We start from the raw sequence: 21,571 nt of genomic DNA on the forward strand, positions 1-21,571 counted from the left end.
AGCCATATTATGGATCTTGTCTTTTATCCACTTCATATACAGCTTCCTACCGGCATTTCAGTTTCACATTGCTAAGTGATGTAATCTGTGGGCAGCTGTGGATGTTGGCTAAAGAAGAAGACCAAACACCCAAAAACTAACAACATAAAAAGAACTAAAAACCCATTTCTAAACTAATCGGAGAATGAATTAGAGATACCCATAAACAGAGACATACCAAAAGGAGAGAAGAATCAGGCAGTTCATAGTCAAAATCAAGGAATTGAGAATTGACTTACCACCACTATTGGAGCTCTCTCCAACCCACCAATATGATTGAAACAGCGAAGGTGATTGGGTGAAGCAGTGATATCTCCCACACGATGCTTCTTCGGATCAAGCTTCGTCAAGGGTGAGTAAGAGAGGACTGGAGCAGCAGCAGAGAGGAACGAAGCTCAGCCAGATGAGTAAGAGAGGACCGGAGCAACAATAGGAGCAGCGGTGAGTAAGAGAGGACCGGAGCAGTAGTAGGAGTAGCAGTGAGTAAGAGAGGACCGAAGCTCACAGCCTTCCTTCGCTGATCGTCGTTGCAGTAGTCGTTGCCGTCGTCGTCACAGTAGCAGCTAGATATCACCGTCGCCGTCGCTACCGAGGAGTTGGGAGAGGGATGAGCGAGAAAGAGGGGGTTTCAAGAGAGGACTAGTCTGGATCTAGGAAATCGAGTGATATGGGATGTGGATTGGTTTAGTTTGATGGAGATAAGACTGGTTTGGTTTTTCATCAAACCGGTCAGATGGGGTTGGTTTGAGGTTTAAAGTGGTTCAAATGGATGTCATAAAGGATTTCAAAAAATTTTGAATTTTTGAAATAACCACCGTTGGTAGGTTGTCAGGACACATGGCGCGCTAGGAATGCATGGAAGTAGGATGGAAGTAGGGCTAATGAAGTAAAGGCACATCCTCTACTTCCACTATATGTACTTCCATCCTACTTCCCTCGCTTCTCAGCTTGCCACTTGTCTTTTTGAGCATCCAACGACTGAGATTCAATGAATTCAAAATTTTTTGAATTTCAATTTGGTTCTATCTGAACCACTATAAACCCACTCAAACCAAACCAACCCATTCAGTTCTTATCGATCAAACCAGATCAATGTCCATTTTCAAAACCCTAACTTAAAATCTCATCTGCATCGTTTTGTTCACGTTCAAACCCTTCTTCCCAAACGAAGAGAAGAACCGCCGTTGCTGCTCCCTTCTCCCATCAAACCACCGTTCTATGAACTAAGACGATCGATGGGGAAGAAGGTGAGTTTTGAATTACCTTTCTTCCCAAATCCAACACAAACTGTCGTTGCTCTGCTCTCACACCCTTCTCGTTCCTCTTCTTCTTCCCACAAATGGTTGCCAGCCACTTTGCTTACTGCTACCACACATCTTTAGGAATTAGGAACCAATCAAAAGCATTCAAATAACGAAATCTAAAATTGAAAGAAAAGGAAAACAAATTTATTGTTGCTAAGACAACGATGACATCAATCGAAATTCCAAACAGAAAAAAAAAATCTGTTAATCACACCTCTTCTTCCCTTTCCTTCCACTCTGTTCATCGCTTTCTTGCCCTAAATCACCTTCTTCTCCCTTCTCGTCTCATCCGAATAAGAAAAAAAAATCGAGAGATATACAACATAGGTTAAAGAAAATCTCAAATTACAATCTCGGATCACACCCAAACAAATCCTTCTTCAATGACCATGAGGATTGGGGATGAATCAACTATATATTAAGTGATAATTAAATTTTCCATCTTCAATCGAGAAACAAGTGGAGAAAATTTCCAGAAATTAAACTCAATCTCATTACGTAACAATTTTGTCAATTTCTTTTCGTTACTTGGGAGGTAAAATCTGTACGAATCCCCTAAAAATTCTCAAACTATCCAACAGTATCAAAAAAAAGAAGATGATACCCAAGGTAGAAGAAAGAGAAAATTTATCAAACACTACAGAGTATTTCTGTTTTCTTTACACAGATTTCTTACAGAGCTAATTCTATAGTTTTCCACATCCGATTTCATCCACTCTTTCAACCCTCAACATCCGGAGAAAAGGAAAGAAGTGTGGGTATAGAGGTTCAGACGATAAAGAAGTTCGACACGGGTTTGAAAAAGAAACCACCGGCAATGGCTGTCAATGCCAGGAAACTCGACGGGGCGGATGTGAGACAAACCATACAGAAGGGACGGTTGGCTAAGAAGATGAGTTAGGCCGATCCGGCTAAACAGATCAACAGGAAGCTACAGTTGGTCGAGAACGGGAAAGTTGTTCCTAACCAGGGTGTGTTAGCGAAGATGGAGAGGGTCTTGGAAGTTACGCTGAGAGTAAACTCAGGGTCATTTTCGTTCTACTGCCGGAGCTTTAGCTGCTGCTACATTCTGAACCGCCGAGACGGCCAAGACCATGAGGATCACAACGACGAAGAGTCTCATCTTCAATGACTCCATTTCTGTCTCTTGGACTTTGGTTTGATTTGATTGATAAGAACCGGTTGGGTTGGGTTGGGTTGGGTTGGGTTGGATTGAGTGGATTTTATAGTGGTTCAGATAAGACTAATGTGAAATTCAAAATATTTCGAATTCATTGAATCCCAGTCGTTGGATGCTAAAAAAAACAGGTGGCGGGCTGAGAAACAAGGGAAGTAGGATGGATGTACATATAGTGGAAGTAGAGGATGTGGATCCCTTTGTATAAGGATGATCTATGTCTAGCCATAGGTCTTGCTTCTCTTGTGCCACAAAAAAAAAAAAAAAAGAGCTTTGATTTTTGTCTAGATGCAAGTACCAAGCTAACCACATGACCAACCAGCATTTTTCCCACATTTCAATTATCATTTTTCTGATAGAATGAAAAAAGGCCAAATAGTAGCCGGTGATGAAGGTAGGACCCGGATCTTGTCCAGCACGCATCCAACGGCTGGGAGCATCCTGGCACATACCCCGACTTCCTCCAGCCATCGGATATGCGCTGGAGAGGATTACTTTCGGATAATAGTATGAGCCAAAGACGGTTACTTCCGCGGTTCCGGACTTCCGCCCATAATAGCTCCCACTTCTTCCACTTTTTTAAGTAAAGAAGTCAAGTGACTCGGTAGCCGGTGATCAGGTAAGGTGGCAATGGGATTCATGCAGATGCGTTCACGAAAACGTGCCAAGTGTCTCATCGTTTTTACGTGTCGTAGCGGGAATCACTTCTCCATCTCATCCCTCTCTCCCATAAATGTAGTTCTGAAATCGTCTTCTCTTTAACGTATTAGCCTCGACTGTACTTGATCCCTCCGGCCAAGAGAAAGAAGGAAGAAAGAAGCTAGAAAGGAAGGAAGAAGAGAAGAGAAGAGAAGAGAAGAGAAGTGAAGATATGTATAGGAAGCATCTCTCCTCCATTGCCAACGAGGTCCTCCAGAGATGTGCAAAGTACTTCCTTTCTCTCCTTTCCCTATCTCCTCTGTCTTGTCTCTGGCTTGCATGAATGTTAATCATCTAATTATGTAATTAGATAATCAAAACCTTATAGATTTGTCTGAAACAATCACCATCAGATGGGATCTCTCTCTCTCTATTCCTCTGCATGGGTTGCACTTGACCGGTCTCACTGCCGTTCACGGTAAACTCTGAACCATAGGCTCGGTGGTGGTACTGTACGGATCCGAGTGCTCTACTTTCACCTGCCTAGTACTGCCGTGCACCCCTACACACAAGCGTTGCGAAAAGTACCACGTTAACTCTACTTGGACAAGGTGTTCGGACAGGGGTAAGGTGGTACATTCCGTCTTGTGTGTGGGGCATACACGACACTAGGAGCAGACGGAAGTAGAGGAATCGAATTGGGTACCGAACGTTCTCCTGATCTTTTATTTGGCCAATGAAGAAAAAACTAATCTCACTTTGGTGTGTGTTTAAGGGAGAACATGAGTGAAATTTTTGTTTTGGATTGATCACATGGAAAATTCTATATTTATATTTAATCATTTTAATTCATTTTTAATATCATTCCCTACTGTGTGCCTTGTATATTCAGTTGGTCGGTGGTTCACATTAAGGATGTCAAAACCAAACTGAGACGTTTAAACTGAAATTGTAAAAATCATTGGATAAATTATAGATCACCTCTTAGTTTTCAATCGAAACTCAAATCATCCCCTGGTTTTAGAAAAAACTCAAATCAACCCCTAATTTAGACCCTAAAATGATAAATTAGTCATTAACTTTAGTTTTATGCTGTTAAGTGATGATATCAGCCAGTTAAATAAATTAAGATTTCTAAACTACCTTGATCAGTGTAGAATTACTATTTACCTTAATTTAAAAACCCCAAAATCAATCCTCTTCCTCACATGACCTGCAACTCAAACATCACTTTCATCTTCAACCTTCTTCTTAAACAAACCCCTTTTACATCGGCCAGCTCTTCGTCGGGTACATCGTTGCCGTGAAGAAGCTCCACAGCCAGCAAGCGATGGCCGCAGCGGAAGAAGCTACCACAGACGGCACCCCAGACTTTTGAACGATGAAAACGCCAGAGGAAGGGATATTGCCCACATTGTTGCATGTGGGCTTGTATGAATCAATAGTAACAATCTTGGTTTCCATTGATGATCAACTAAGATCTAATCAATGATCAAAACAAGGAGAAAGTAGATCAAAGAAGATGGTCACCAGAGAATAAAAATTAATGAAGATGGACGACATGGGTATTTGAGAGAGTCAAGTGAGAAATGGTTTTGAGAGGGTTTGGATGATTAATTTCTTTGACATCGGAGGGATCATTTTAGCGGGGGAATCTAAGAATTCATGTCTGTGGTTTGTGAAATGGGAGTAAAGATCTGGATGATTGGATATATTTATAGGTTGTTTTATTAATGAATGTGAAGGGAAATTAGAAACCCAGGGCGGTTTTCTGGGTTTAGGTTTTCAGTTTTACGGTGGAAATAACACAGATTTGAAAAAGAGGCTTTTGGCCTTGGGGATTAGGGAATCTATCGTATTATATAAGAGGGAAGAGTCCTTTAGGATTTTCAGTTTTGTTCGCAATGTCTCAATAGGAACTTGGACAGAGTACCCAGTTCCCCAGTTCCGTTAAGTCACAATGTTCACCGATACCAGGATCTTTATCACCTCCAGTTGGCTGACCGGCCCAGTTCCCCAGTTCCTCTAACAAAGGGGGGCTGAAATGACCTCTCTACCCATGCCCAAACACCCTGCCCGAGTGGGGTCCACCATCCCCTATTAGAGGAATTGGGGAACTGGGCCGGTCAGCAAACTGGAGGTGATAATTTTTCCCGATACCATGGCCTCTTTCTCTCTCCCTTCTCTCTTCAACTTGAGCTAAGCGGTTAGTAGGATTCTGGTTTGGGGAGAAAGAACAGAGGAGGGAGTTCACCGAAGAGAAGAAAAAGGATAAGAGTTGCCAGTGGCGATGCTGCCAGCGGAGTTGCAGGAAAAGGGTGGGATAGTGTAGGTTACAGATGAAGGAAGGGTAGTATTGTAAATGTAATTTTAATATTTTAGTACAAGGGTAAAATAGTCATTTCACATCAATAACTAACAGTAGACTAACACCGTTAGTGTAGAGGGGGACATTTGAATTTTTTCAAAAACCACGGGATGATCTGAGTTTCGATTGAAAATCAGGGGGTAATCTATAATGTACCCAAAATCATTTAATAAATGTTTCGAACCAAAACCGTTTTGGTTAAACTGTTTAAGTAACCATTTAAAATCTAGATCTAGTAATGATGAATAAATAATAAACAATTATAACTTTACAATTATTAAAATCTTATAAACAACTATAATTTAAAATTATTAAGAGAAAATAAATTATAATAAACAATTCAATTCAATGTTTAGTTCACATCTATTTCAATAAAAGGGAAAAAAAAAGCCATTCGGAAAATTACAAAATCCCTAATTAAATCGCTTTAGTAAACAATTTAGGTTTCACCTTTTTGAAATGTTTGGTTTTGGTTTTGGTTTCTACCCCTAATTAAGCATTTTGAATCGAACTGAATTGGACCGTTTAACCAAGACTTAACACCCTTAGTCCATACAGCCTCTTGGTGAGTCTTAGTTTTGCAATGCATTGTTGTTTTCACTTGGCCAATTACATTTGGACTTAAGCGAGAGCCTTATCTGGCATTGCCATATAGCAAAAATCTTTGTCCAAAAAATCATATGAACAATGTCCCGAGCTATTGGTGATCATAGGTAGGATGTTAGGTGGTTATTGGCAAATTAGTTAGGGTCCAAATTTTATGTACAAGATGGTACTTTGATTACTTATCAAATTTGAATTGAACTAATGTGGCAGTGTAAAATTTAAACATTTATTACATTTTAAAAATAAATGGATGGCTAAAATTATTAGAAAAGATGATAATACATGAGGGGTAGGTGATTGAGTTCTACTATAAAATTGGTGTTTTGTATAGATCATACCCTTTTTATTTATGAAGAAAGTTTTCCTTCACCATGTCATGAAGGCTCTCTACACCATCCTAGGGTTCACAAACCCCTAATGTGTTTTAGTATGTTCCCCAAAATACTCTCCTGCGCATATCTGAAGCCCCGTAGTGAATGGATTCCCATTCAGGCATTCACCATGGCTCAAGGAAAACTCGGTCCTTTATTTATTGTTGGATTTGTAAAATCATCTTTTAATGTTGCAAATAGGGTAGTGTAGAGAGGCTTCCATAGGTAGATTGAACATAAGAAACTTTACCATTTTTATTTTCCCGCTCTTATTTTATTACAGTTGCGATGATCAAAACACATTGATATTGGAGTCATAGTGTTTCTTCCTGAAGTTTCTGGTGAGGCAAGCAAAAACTGAGTTAGTAGACCCCCCCCCCCCCCCCAAAAAAAAAAAAAAAAAAAAAAAAAAAAAAAATTTTTTTGGAAGGTCAAGGGTTATGGATGAGAATAGGAAATGAGTCATGGAAGATAGCTTGACCAGTGGAAGGATGAAAATTCATCCTTCCTATGTCATAGACATGTCCACACATATTTCACTCCCATGTTATCCTTAGAAAATGGCACTTGGCAGTTTGGTTGGGGTCAAATTTTATCATTATTTATACATAATTAAAATTTCTTACCATCCCTATGTCTTATCATAGAGTTTGGGATCAGAGGTACAAAAATTTAGACATAAATATGAGTTCAATGCAATCCCCGCAAAAAAAAGAAAGAAAGAATATACGTGTTAGGTTATACAGTTGAGATAAACCATCAAATTTAATGGGTGAAACTCTCAATCTATCCAGCTGTTAGCATGTCAAATTTTATGTACATAACTGGAGCTTAGCAGGTTTGAATGAACCTTTCTTTTCAAAAGGTCCAAGTAAAAATAGGAACAGGGAGGGATACCAAGATTAGAAATCATGAGGAGAGCAACAAAGGGCATACCAGTGCATGAGGCTCCCGTTACTGCTGGGTCTGGGGAGGGTCATATGTATGCAGCCTTACCCCTGCTTTTACAAAGAGGCTGTTTCCAAACTCGAAGCCGTGACCACTTGGTCACAATGGAGCAATCTTAGTGTTGCACCAAGGCCCGCCATGAGGGGAGCAACAATATGGATATATTATGAGACAGTGGGAGGAAGGACCAGAGTGCACTAATTGCCTCCATTGCCATCTCATTTAACCAAAATACCTTTGTTAAGTATCATTTTACATTTTGACTGATTACTGGACTCAAACTAAATCCAAATCTAATGGATGCTAACCAGTTAATACCCTTAGGGAAGAACTTGTTGGGTATTCATTTTGTCACTTTGTCAGTCGTATTGTGTTCAACATAAACACCGGAAAGAAGGAACATAGGTTACTCTACATACTGAACAAACTGCACATCTAGAGGATGTCTACCCCATCCTTGTTCTGCAGGTCTCTCCCTCCTTGAACAACTAGAACTCCTGTGTCTTATTATTGGTGAGATAGTGTCAACTACTTATTAGGTAAGAAAATATTCTTGCCATGGCTCGAAAGTGAAAACCACTGGCTGAAGTTTCAAATGATTGGTTCCCGGTGGTTTACAGGAAAATGGACATGCAACTATGTTTTACATAACTCAATCAAGCTAATCCCAACTAAATTCCATAAAAATCTTCTTTAGCTATTCAGTTCTATTTTAAATCTTATTTCTTGTTTTTTCATTTCTAATTGTATCTTACATTACCACTCAACCACCACCCCTTCATTTTCAGTTCATCACTGTTCTTTTAGCTCAACCAAGCATGAAATTACATTTTACATACCCCCAAGAGTCAACACTATATAGCCTCTTTTAATGTCTCCATTCAGATCAGAGCCAAGAACTCTGAATTCTAAACTTGACAAACAGGCAAGTGACTGTTCAAGATGGTTTCAGATCATTGATACTGTTATTATAATAGCAACAACATGACATATTGACATTTAGTACTAAATGAATCATGATAATGGTGATGTTCATAACTAACAATAAAATTTTGCAGGACTCTGAACACTTCCGGAGAAGGTCTAATTGAAGAGTTCGAAGTGGGATGGAAGCCAGAAATAAATGATTATTCAAGAAAATTGGTGGAATTTTGCAGCTCAAAGGCTCTTATTAACATTTGTTGTAACTTAGAAAAAAATATTGTGGATGGGTTATTCAGCCGGGTCACCTTTGATATGATGCTTGCTTGGGAGAGACCTACCTCAGCAGATGAAGAATCATACTCGGTTTATACTCTTTCCTCTTTTATTTTATAAGTTTAGGAACACTGTATTGTTACATTCTTGTGGACAGAAGTTTGCAATTCGTGTTAGTCCAAGGTATCTTCTGCATTTGCAGTGCTTTCATATAGAGCCTTAAGTAACTTCTCGAGTAACAGAGAGAGAAGCAGGGTTTTTATTTAGATCTGATGCCTATTAGTCACTGCCAGCCCTGCATCAAATCATACATTTTATGCAATTAGCCTCCATTCACAGGGATGAAATAATCTACAACTTCAGTAGTTCAGTATTTGCACCTAGTATGTATTTTAATTTCAATTTTATTTGATGAATTCATACACTACAAATGACCTAGAAGTGTTTACTTTGGATTACTTATGAAGATAGATCCACTGCTTTACCTCTTTAAGTTTGTCATTCTTGTTGGCACTAACAATATTCTTAACCTCAACTACACCCCCCCCCGCGCGTGTCCTGGCAGGAGAGTGTGGCAAAGGAGACGGAAGATAAGAAGATAGCTCCAGTAGGGAGTGAAGAAGATGATGATGTACCTCTTTTCTACTCTGATCTCATGCCTCTACTTGTAAGTTGATTTTCTCTAGCTACATATCTAATGTAAAATTATATTTCTTCTATTGGAACACTTGCGAAAATCTAATCTAAGCAATGCAATTTTGTCTTTTACTTATAACTAAAATGTGAAAGGGTGAACTGAAAGTATTCTGTATTGGACCTCAATCGTTTTGCATTTGTATATGATGATGATTGGTGACTCCTAGAAGAATTATTCTATTTAAATGCTTCAGTGCAAATTTTAACTGCTTTTAATGTGAGTTATGTGTTGGCTTTGGAAATCCACTATTTTTGTGTTACTTTTTTGGTAGGTGGGAAATGAACCAAGCGTTGGGGGGGATTCTATTGTGTGGTTAGGTTCCTTGGTTCCTTTAGTCGTTGATGTTGCAAATGGGCGATTTACTTTTGAAGCATTAACAGCATCTACAGCAAACCGGCTCCACTATCCTGCTTACGATAGATTCATAACAGAAGTCTACAAGTAAGTTATTTCCCCATGAGGCTAATATTCATGTTCTAGTTTTTCTTCCAAAGCTCTTATATACATTTTATTTCCCTAAGTCTCTTATATACACCATTCATAGTGTTCAGTGTTCTCTCTGTTGATAAAAAGCTTAGCTATGTGATTGGTCTTTCTTTCACTTCCCTCCCTTTTTTGGAGTGGGTGAGTCCGCTAAATGTTTTGGGGGGGGGGGATCCTCATCCTCTATGGCTGGGCAGCCAAGCGGCCGTTGTGCGGCCTCACACATGCAGGGGTGAAATGACCGCCCACCCACTGCTGAGCATTCTGCCCGGATGGGCCCTGCATCTGCGAGGCCGCACAACTGCCGCTCTGCTGCTCGGCCATAGGGGACCCAAATGGGGTGGGTGGGTGGGAGTGGAAATCTTACACGTGCATTCTAACCTTAAAAGTACTTCCATTTTAACTAGAAACCACTCTTTATCTATTTCTTTTTTTTTGGGTACTCAAGTTCCCATGAATACATTATGGAAAAATAGGAGGGCTCAACAGTGAAACATACCCGAGGGCCAACCTGGGAGTTCATCACAGGTACAAGTAGTGGCCCTTTTGGCAAAAAACTTGGGGTTCAATGATGACAGAAACTGCCAGTGTGCATGTTGAGCCTTGTACATGCTTTGGGATTTATTGTTGGGCAATTTGAATTTAAGGTGAACACACACCTTTGGGGGGGGGGGGGGAAGGGGGGCTGTCAATCCTTGCAATGATAAAATCTCGGGCTGCTGGTGTGAAGACATGGATTCAAGTTAGAAGTCGGCCACTTTGTGGAAAAAAAATGTTGGAAGGCTGAGACTGATCCTGATTTACCCTTCCCAAGACACTATGAGAACAGGACTTATGTTGAGTAATGGATATTTTTTTTTGAGGAGAGGGGTGGGGTGGGGGTTATATGCATAGAGAGAAAGGGAGGTTACCTCTTATCAAACAACATTAAATTCTTACCCAGGGATAATTTCATTTTGTAGATGCAGCGAGTATTTGAAAAAACAAGCTACACCAAACGGCATAAGCCTCAGAGATGATGAGTTTATATTGCACGTAGATGGAACTGCAACAACACAAAGAGTTATACGACACATTGGAGGAACAAGTTGGCCAGGTTGTATCGACATTTATTCGATCAGTCCACTGAATTTAATGGAAGTTTGTCTAACATATATTTACTTGTTCCTTAGATTATCCTAACTGAAGTTGTTTTCTTCTAGGTAGACTGACCTTAACAAATTATGCTCTTTACTTTGAGGCATCGGGAGTTGTATCTTATGAAGATGCACTCGAGATTGACCTGTCAAAGGATGTTGATCACAGTGTGAGACCAGCTTCCACAGGACCTTGGGGTGCTCCGCTTTTCGACAAGGCTATAATTTATGAGTCCACCCAATTGTAAGAACTACTGAAAATCATGGCCTATATGTACTGCCTTATTTATGATCTCCTCACAAAATTTGTTCCCCTAAACCCCCTCTTATTTCTTGACAACTACATAGGTTTGGGAATTCAACCTAATTAAAAGGGCAAGCTTGGCAATATATGCTGCTTTGGTGTTGAAGTATATGGTGTTAAAATCAGTTCCCCAGAGCCCTCTCCATATGTACTCCAAGAGGGCTGAGTGGAGGGCTCAAAATTGAGTTTCTTATGCTCCTATAGGGCTTGCCAGGCGGAATGTATTTATGATCAACCAAATATATGGCCTACCATATGTTTCAAATTGAATGATTTACTGGGATACATTGCTAAAACTCACTGCAGTGGATTAATTGAATCACTTTCTATTGATGTGAACCTTGTTTTTCCCCTTGGCAAGTCAGATGGGGTTAAAATTTTATGGACAGGTAGACCCCAAGTTCCCATTGTCCACATGTCATGTTTCATCCAAAGAGAGTTTATGTAGTGGTAAAATAAAGCATTCAATTATTCAATACTATGGAGAGTGCATGTGCATACAGAGGGCATGGCAATACATCAGAGGATATAGGACTAATTTGAGTATGAAATGCGATACTTGGCTAATCCAGATCATTTTCTTTCTATTCAAAAGTTGAATTGGTGGATGTCTATAAGATCTTTTGTCAAAAATAATTATAAGACATACTCCTTTTTTTAATACGCTAGAAGCACTCACCTAGTTAAAATTTTATCTCATTTTGCTTATTAACTTTGCAGGAAAGACAATGTGGTGTTGGAGTTCCCAGAGATGACGAGCTCTACCAGACGTGACCTCTGGCTTGCATTGATCAAGGAAATTATCTTACTGCACCGGTTCTTACTGAAACACAAGATTGAATCTCAAATACAGGCATGGGAGATGCATGCAAGAACAATATTAGGAATTTTAAGGGTCCATGCAGCTAGAGAGATGCTAAGGTTATCACCGCCTGCTCCAACTAGTTTCTTAATCTTTTCCTTGTTTGATGAGTTACCCAAGGGGGACTACGTGTTAGAAGAGCTAGCCAATGGTCTGAAGCAGGTCAATAACATCCACCCATGCAGTCCAAGCTCTATCCTCAGGCAACTGAACATGTTAAACCCCTGTGTCTCAAGTACAGAGGTTAAAGAGGGGGTTGAAGAAAGAGTTCAAGACCAAAGTGAAAATCTTTCATCATTAGATACCACAATTAATCAAGTAAGAGAGGAGGCGAAGGAAGTCAGTATTGCAAAGTCTTCTGTTGAGGGGTTGAAAGAGGAAGGAATCAGTGATAGTTTCTTAGTTCTAATGGTAAGTATTGAAGTCCATATCTCCAGGTGTTTAGGGGACGAAATCCTTCTAAAGAATTGCTTACAGTTATATATTTTAGGTTGTGACAGGCCTCAACATTGTTCATAGATATGCTCTTTAGGATTTGAAGAAAAGTTTATGTATATTTTGAAGAGAGCTTTCACTGTGAATCCTGTTAAAACAAATTACTTGGAAGTTTTTTCTTCTGGATGATTTATAACAATGTGACATGACAGTAGATCTAATAAATGAGTGTGATGGGAGCAAATATAAGTTATCAAGTCCTACAGTTTAATGCTTCAAATTTTATTTAATCAAGCTAATGGGTCTTTCACTTGGTTTCGTTGTGTAGGAGCTGTTAAGGCCACTTAAAAGCATGTTATTGCAGTGTCAAGGAGTCCTCAGATGGGAAAGACCACTAGTTACCTTCTTTGTACTTTCTGTGACTCTCATAGTCATCTACAAGTAAGTTTAATGGTTTTTTATGATAAAATACAAGCAAGTCTGATTTGCTTATTTTTTATCGATTTCAATTAGCTTATCAAAACATGTTTATTTTTTCTTCAACACAAACAATTAACAGTGTACTTGGCAACACAGGGAGTGGATAGGTAAGGCGATAGCTGCATCCTTGGTATGGGCAGCTGGTAAAATGCTCAAGGAAAGACATGAGAGAAGAGGAGACGAACGTACCAAGATTGTGGTTCGCACCGGCTCTGACCAGACAACCATGGAGACCATTGTGTCGGCACAACATGGATTGAAATCTGTCCAGGAAATGGTACAAACTGCAAACATCACAATATTGAAGATTAGGTCCATATTAGTCTCAAGGTCTCCTAAGGTAATTGGTGCCTTTGTGAACTCATGGCTCATATCTTTTCTCTCTATGTTCTATTCGGTTTTCCTCACTCCACGATAAAATTATCTTATGGCTAGTATCTCATCTTTCAATGTTATCTTCAACATATGAAAAAGGGTTTCTTGACTAGAGCTGTTGATGCAAAGATACATATGACTATTGTCATGCCTTGAAGTTGAAACCAATACTGTACTATCTAGCAAACAACCGGTAGCTCGGTTGGTTGGTGGCTTGCAGTTGAGTGCATGCCCTCCAAGAGGTCAAGGGATCGACTCTCCTGGATTGCATATTGTGCCAAAAAGGCACCCCTCTCCCGCACCCCAGTTGTAGATTGTTGGCTTGTCTTAGCCTTCCCCCTTAGCTTGTAGTTGGCCTATGGACCCTTGAGTAGGATAGATAAAAAAAAAAAGAAAAAAAAATCTCAACTCAAAACTGTACCAAAAAAGGGGGAGGAAACAAAAACCTTAATCTGAACTCATTTGGCTAAGTTGAGTTAAAAATGTATTATAATATGCAGTGTACAGGTCCTGAAACCAAGACTTAACAGTTAGCTAACCAGAGCCTTTACCAGTTCACCACATGCATTATCAAACCATGATACTCTGAAGAAGAAACAAAAAAGGTGTAAAAAACAAACGGTTTAAACTGACAGTGAACCGTTTATGTGAACTGTTTAAAACCGATTAATAAATACATAGTAAGTTAAATCATTCATAGTTAAAATAGATAAATTATGATAACAATAAACAAATCCACTGAAAAATTAAGTGACGTGAAAACATATAACCAAAACTAATTCAATTGATGCTAAGTTTACATGTATTGTAATAAAAAATTAAAAGAGAAAGAAGGAGTTCGAATTAAAACTAAAAAAAAAGTTTTAAATCATTTAGCACCCTTAGGGAGGAATTCATGGTCAGTAATTTTGCAAATAAAAAGTAATCTTAAGCTGGAGGCCATAGGTGATTATCAGATGATCAGTACTGCAACCAAACTTGTTTCATTCCTGATAAACTAAATAATTTGATTTTCAATCCTTGTTCCTCCAATGGGAGGATCATTTTTATTTATAGATAATCAAATACAATATAGAATAATAAGACATGATTTGTACAAATGAGGAAACTCAGTATGTGATTGAGGATTCCCATAACACAAGTCCAATATTGCAATATGTGATTGAGGATTCCATGCAATATTGCAATGTGTGATTGAGGATTCCTTATGTTATGTACCATAATGGGAAAACACATGTGTAAAATTTGTTTAGAGAGAGCATTGCCAACCGGTGCAAGAAATCTTAGTGACTCTAGATTCTAGATTCTTCTATTGATACACCCCCTCTAGGTGGAGATTTGAGGCATCGAATCTTCAACTTGTCCCAGAGATATTGGAACCGGTTGGAGAGGCCCTTGGTAAAAATGTCTGCGATTTGATCCTTTGAGGAAATAAACTGAACATTTCGTTCTTTCTTGTTTACCTTATCGCGGACAAATTGATAATCAGTTTCGACATGCTTTGTCCGTGCATGGAAAACCAGGTTGGTGGAGAGATATGTAGCCCGGATATTGTCACACCATGGGATTGGGGAGAGAGATAGTGGTAGGCAGAGTTTCGTATATAAGGACCGCAGCCAGGTCAATTCTGCACAAGTATCAACAAGAGCCTTATATTCAGCCTCGGTGGACGAGCAGGCAACAATGCGTTGCTTTTTGGAGGCCCATGAGATGAGGTTAGGACCAAGAAAAATGGCATATCCACCAGTTGATTTTATGTCATCATTGTTTCCAGCCCAGTCAGCATCACTGAAAGCTTGAAGACTGAGATCAAAGGACTTGTGTAGTAGTAAGCCATGATCTTGTGTTCCTTTGAGATAGCGCAGGATGAGCTTGACAAGTGAAGTCCTTTGTTGGTGCATGCATATACTGGCAGGCCCGATTTATTGCATAGGCAACATCAGGTCTGGTCAAGGTTACATATTGCAAGGTCCCAACAATGGAGCGGTACTGTGTGGCATCGGACAGAGGAGCACCCCCTTGAGCAGATAACTTCATGGTTGAGGACATGGGTGTTGTTACAGGCTTACAGTCCGTCATTCCTGCTCGGGTGAGAATATTTGAAATGTAACGGCTTTGGGAAAGAAGGCGGCCAATGGGGTGAGATTGGACCTCAATTCCTAGAAAGAAATGGAGCAGGCCTAGGTCCTTTATGGCAAATGTGGAGGCTAGCTAGGCGAGGAGACTAGTGATGTGGCGGTTTTACTGCTGGTGACAATAATGTCATCCACATAAACTAACACATAGGTGAGGGACCTGTTATGGAGGATGAACAAAGATGGGTCAGTTTGAGAGGCAGTAAAACCGGTTTGAATGAGAGATTGGGACAGCCGTTGGAACCAGGCACGAGGAGCTTGTTTGAGACCATAGAGGGACTTATGTAATTCACATATAAAATGAGGTCTAGCAGGGTCCTCAAAGCCAGGGGGTTGAGTCACGTAGACTTCCTCTTTCAAAATTCCATGAAGGAAGGCATTATTAACGTCCAATTGCTGAATAGACAAGCCCTTAGAAACATCAATAGAGAGAACCGTTCTAATTGTGGTTGGTTTGACTACAGGGCTGAATGTTTCAGCATAGTCTAACCCTTGTTGTTGATGAAAACCTTTGGCCACTAATCGAGCCTTGTACCTTTCCAGAGAATCATCAGCCTTACGTTTCACATGATAGATCCATTTGTACCCTACCAAATTGCGTTGTGGTTGTGGTGGAACCAAAGACCATGTATTATTTCAGAGTAAGGCATTGAACTCCTCACTCATTGATGCATGCCATTCAGGTATTTTATTGGCTTGAGAGAAGCAGGTGGGTTCGGCTAGGGGTGGGGCATGGGTGAGATGGGCTTGAGGGGGTTTTCGAGGTCAAAGTTGCATGTGGTGAGTGCGAGTGGGTGGTGTGGGGTACTTTTTTCTTGATATAGGTTGGTTAGGAGCCGAGTTCGTTGTATTGGAGAGGGGGGAATGGATAGGGTTGATTGGTGAAGGTGTCGTGGACGGAGAGGAGGGCGGTATGAGGGTTGGGGTGGGGTTGGTAACGTATGGGGTGGCAAGGGCACCAGTTGAAGAGGTTGGGTAAGGGTTAGTAGGGCTAGGCACAATAGTATTGGGCACCCTGGCATAGGGAGGTGAGGACGGGTTGGAAGGTAGAGGGGCTGGTCCCAAGATAGATGGTTTCGAAATGGGAAAAATATCTTCATTGAAACGAACATGCCGTGCAATATAGATTCGATTACACTTGGTGTCAAGGCATCTATACCCATGATGTTGGGGACTATATCCTAAGAACACACAAGGGGCAGATCTAAAATCCATTTTGTGTTGGTTGTAAGGTCTTAAAAGAGGGAAACAAAGGCAACAAAAGATTTTAAGAAACATGTAGTTAGGGGTGTTGCTTGTGAGTAGCTGAAATGGAGAGACATTCTCCAATGTTTTGGGATGGCATTCGATTGATTAAAAAACAGCCGTGTAAAAAGCAAATTGCCAATAAATATGAGGGACACCACTATGAGCAAGAAGGGTTGAGGCCGGTTTCAACAATGTGACGGTGATGTCTCTCAACCGTCCCTTGTTGCTGATGAGTGTGAGGACTTGAAAGGCGATGTAGAGTGTCGATGGATGTGAAAAAATGAGGAAGGGTGCGGTATTCACCACCCCAATCGGTTTGAACCATTTTTATTTTTCTGGAAAATTGCTTTTCAACAAGATTTTGAAAATCTTGAAATGTTGAAAAAACTTCAGATTTGTTTGTGAGGGTAAGACCATATAAAACTGGTATAATCATCCACAAATATGATGAAGAAATGATGTCTGTTAGAGGACACATGATGCGATGGGCCCCACACATCACTAAATATTAGATCAAGAGGAACTTTACTATAGGTTGATGAAAGCGGTAAACTAAGATGATGTGCCTTTCCAAGTTGGCACGCAGAGCATAAACCACTACTTTTTATTGAATTACATGGCAATTTATTTGAACGCAAAATAGAATTAAGACTTGAGAGTGAGGGTGACCCAGGCGGTGATGCCATCCATCAAGAGAAGTCCGTTCAGCTACGTAGGCAGTAGGAGATGAGTGGATGGGCAAGGTGTAGAGGTCGGCATTACTCCGCCCGCTCAGAAGGGTATTCTTGGACTTGAGATCCTTGACAAAAAAAGTGGAAGGGTGAAATTCAAAAACATGTTATTATCTTTTGCAAATTGTTGAACAGATAATAATGGTTTAGTAATGGAGGGGACTTGGAGGATATTATTTATATGAAAGTTGCGGGGTGGGGAAGAAATTGTGGAATTACCAATGCTTTTAATGGAAAGACCCTTACCATTATCAATCTGGAGTTAAGATTGCCCCGAGTACGTGTCATAGGATGCTATGGAATGAAGATTCGGAGTAACATGGTGAGAGGCCCTTGTGTCTGGGTACCAAGTGTAGGCCAGTGGGGGGTAATGCATGGGTTCGGATGGAATGTTCGATGGGTTTGGAGGTGGGTAATGGCTATAGTGGGCGGATGGAACAGGTGGGTGAAGGGGTTGCTAGTGATAGAAGCAGGTAGTAGCAAGGTGAGGAGGAGGTGTTGTTCGGGGGAGAGGTGGCGTTTTGTTGCACAATATTAGCAGTAGGTGCAGGGTTTGGACCTTCATCCTTGATGGTGAGTTGTGCCATAGAGGTGGCATTGAGAAACTCTTGACTGAGAAGCAGGCTAAATAGTTCATCATAATCAATGGCATCATGGCGGGCCAATAAAGTAGGAATCAACGGCTTAAAGTCTATGCGAAGAGCGCAATAAATATGGAGATTAAAGTCAGCCGGTGCTATGGGCTTACCTGCAGCAGCAAGTTCATCTGAAATGGCCTTGTCTCGCTGGAGAAATTGTGAGATGGCTTCATCGGCCTTTTGTGATAAGTTCTGAAGGGCCATATGAAGAGAAAGAATGCGAGTGTTGGAGGCCAATCCATAAGAGGCATGAAGTGCCTCCCACAACTCGCGGCTGGTATTCATGCCGATGGCCAAGTGGATAGTATTTTCAGAGAGTAATGCTACCAGGAGACTCAATATAAGATTCTCTTGTTGGAGCCAAGTTGCAGCAGCAGTTGGATCAGGGGCAGGGTTGAGTGTCGTCAAGATAGCCAAAGAGGTTTTTGTCCACGATGATATGGAATGAGTTGCATTTTCCAGTAGAGAAAGTTCTTAGCGGAGAGCTTCAAGGATAGAAAATGTTGGGCTCCCAGGAAGGAGTGATGATCCATGGAGGGGTTGGTAATGGTAGGTGGGATGGGCAATAGAGAGATAGTGGTGGAAGAATGAAGGATGGGTGGTGGAATGGGCAATGATGCCTCCACGTTGGTGGGGTTTGGGGCTGCTGCTTCATTGTTGGAGTGGTGCTCCAACGGTTCTTGGTGACCCTCCAGGAGTGGAGTGTGAGAGAAATAAGAAAAAAAAAATGAATGTAAGGATCACTAGTTGGAGTGTTAGCTCTAAGATACCATGATAAACTAAATAATTTGATTTTCAATCCTTGTTCCTCCAATGGGAGGATCATTTGTATTTATAAGATGTTCAATACAATATAGAATAATAAGACATGATTTGTACAAATGAGGAAACTCAATATGTGATTGAGGATTCCCATATCACACATGCAATATTGCAATGTGCGATTGAGGATTCCATATCTTCTGTACCATAATGGGAAAACACATGTGTAAAATGTGTTTAGAGAGAGCATTGCCAGCCCGGTTCAAGAAATCTTGGTGATTCTTGATTCTTCTGTTGATAATTCCCAGCATATTTTTCGAAAAAAGAAAAGAATACAAATGGAATGAGCATATACAAGGCCATTAATACTTACTTTGCTTGTTCCAGGCCCCATAGATCACAGCTTTTAAAGGCATTTTGTGATAATGCTGAGTTGCTCTTATTATTGTATGTATCAAGTGAAACATGCAATTTATGTATAGTATGGTCTTCAGATTAAGAAAATCTTGCTCTTGTTTTTGTTATTTCTGTTTTACCCAAAAATATTAACAATAAAACAAAATTCAAGTTCTGTTCTGTGATCTGGAAATACATTAATGTTGCAGCACACCAATCAAGTGATGATGGCAATGATCGGATTAGCAGTCTTGTTAGGAGTGGTCCCATTCAAGTTATTTCTCATTATCCTGACATTGCATTGTTTTATTATGAATTCAAAGATCGGGATGTACCTTTCGAGTGACCAAGGTAACAGGCGACTGAACGAGTGGTGGGATTCAATTCCGGTTGTTCCTGTGGAAGTTGTAGACAAGAAAGATTAGATTTTTTTCTTCTGTAGATCCATCTGAATTCCGTAGATTCACAGCTGTTTTAGCTTCTTTTTGTCTGTACTGTGAATACGATCCCAGATTTTTGGTGGGAAACAGGTTTCTATATTTTGGTTGCATCAGCCTTATGAGACCAACATAGCTACATGGGTCAAACTAGATAAGGTTTATGATGCAACCAAAAAGCATGTTTGGTTATTGAATGTAATTTTACTTCATCAGGTGATTGGAGAAACTAGACAAGTATCAGTTACACAGATTCCAGTCACTTTCTGTACTACTCCTCTCTCTATCTTTGAGAGGCAGGGCAGTGCTTCAGAGAAAACTAAGAGGGGGTTAATGGAGTGTTGAACAACTAGTCGTTTTTTTGAAGCTTCCAGGGGTATTCGTCAAGGTTGTCCTTTAAGTCCGTATCCTTTTATCTTGGCTATGGAAAGATTATTTGGGACTTTGATTTTTTTAGGGAATAATTTTTTCAGGGGAATTGAAGTGTCCAGATCAGCCCTTAAACTTACTCATCTGTTTTTTTATGAGGATCATTTGTATTAAAGATAAAAGAAAAGAATGGGATACAAAGATTAAAGTGGAAAACTGGCCACAAAGGTCATACACATAAACAAAAAAAAGTTAAGAGAGAGACACCCACCTAGGAGGGATAGACAGCTACCAGACACTAGTGGAACCGATATCTCGATCTACTCAATGCATCCAGTGCTAACTCCTTGATGGAAGGAGGAAAGGAAAGCTTTACTGCAGACTTGGTAAGAAAATCAGCAACCGGGTTACCCTCTTTATAGCAGTGGGAGATCTTTCACACAGCAGATGAGTAACATTCAATCCACAACTTGGAGATTCCCATCCTACATGCATGTTTCAACCCCAAAATAAGGGAAAAGAACTCCGTCTGAAAGTTAGTTTTAACACCCAAGTAATGTCTAGCTCTGTCATTGTGGAAAACCCACTAGCATCGGCTCTTCTTGGGTTTCCTAATGAGCAGCCATTAATATTTCGTTTCACCCAGCGACAGGAAGGGACAACCCAAAAAAACTCCAAAACCTTTGAGGCCTGCAGGGAGAGTACTGAAGATTCAACCTTCTTTCCTGAATAGGGCCATTAACCGATGATACCCGGATAGCAAAGACAGAAAAAAAATATTTTCTTCCACTCTTGGCAATGCCAAAAGATCTTTTTTCTTTTTTTCTTGAAAGCTCCCGAATAAGCCTTCTTATAAAGGCACTAAACATGCAAGAAAATGCTCTTTTTTAAGGCCTATGAGTGAATTCAAATATAGCACAGTCTAGAGCAGCAGTGAATCCATTATTATCTCCTGCTACTGCTACTGGTAACAGGAATCTGTCCAACCTCTATCAGTCATCTGGAATGGGTCATCCCATGCAATTCAATTGGGACAAGGGTCTCAGACTCTTCTTTCTTCTGATCTGTCAGCAAGGCTCTATCTTCTTTCTTTGGTCATCTGTCCGCGAATTTGTTGGAAAGGCTCTTTCTCTTTGCTGTCTCAATCGGTCCACGAGTACCCTCTCTTGCATACTTGTTTACAAACAAAATCTTTATTTTATAAAGTAAAAAAGAGGACTGAGCGTTGAGCTCTCTTCTCACCATATTCCCCTCTTGAGCCTGATTATATGATTTGTCATCGAAGCATCTACGATTTCGTTCCAACCAAATAAAGTAAGGAATGAGAACCAGGCCAACCAATCAAGCCCCTAAATTTACTCATCTCCTCTTTTTTTATGACATTTTTCAATTTTGTCGTGCAACGGAGAGTGACGTTCTCACCATCAAGTCTAA

The 21,571-nt window shown here is 40.3% G+C and overlaps 1 protein-coding gene across 1 annotated transcript; it reads left to right on the plus strand.

Moving 5' to 3' along the window:
• The first annotated feature begins 3,348 nt into the window (after nt 1-3,348).
• LOC122652496 lies at nt 3,349-19,892 on the plus strand. The gene is made up of 10 exons (XM_043846251.1): nt 3,349-3,447; nt 8,511-8,739; nt 9,215-9,316; nt 9,618-9,787; nt 10,792-10,925; nt 11,032-11,209; nt 11,990-12,542; nt 12,895-13,007; nt 13,143-13,386; nt 19,541-19,892. Exons 1-10 carry the CDS (start codon nt 3,392-3,394, stop codon nt 19,754-19,756), a joined length of 1,995 nt encoding a protein of 664 aa, XP_043702186.1. The 5' UTR covers nt 3,349-3,391; the 3' UTR covers nt 19,757-19,892.
• The last annotated feature ends 1,679 nt before the right edge of the window (nt 19,893-21,571 follow it).

The sequence above is a fragment of the Telopea speciosissima genome, chromosome 2 (genome assembly GCF_018873765.1).
Source record: "Telopea speciosissima isolate NSW1024214 ecotype Mountain lineage chromosome 2, Tspe_v1, whole genome shotgun sequence".
Taxonomy (NCBI): domain Eukaryota; kingdom Viridiplantae; phylum Streptophyta; class Magnoliopsida; order Proteales; family Proteaceae; genus Telopea; species Telopea speciosissima.

What these genes read in the sequence shown, in the direction of transcription:
- LOC122652496 (XM_043846251.1), top strand. Translation starts at nt 3,392, where the DNA reads ATGTATAGGAAGCATCTCTCCTCCATTGCCAACGAGGTCCTCCAGAGA. An exon ending in TTCATAACAGAAGTCTACAA is followed by an intron (nt 9,788 to 10,791) that starts GTAAGTTATTTC and finishes TTCATTTTGTAG; the next exon opens with ATGCAGCGAGTATTTGAAAA. An exon ending in ATTTATGAGTCCACCCAATT is followed by an intron (nt 11,210 to 11,989) that starts GTAAGAACTACT and finishes TTAACTTTGCAG; the next exon opens with GAAAGACAATGTGGTGTTGG.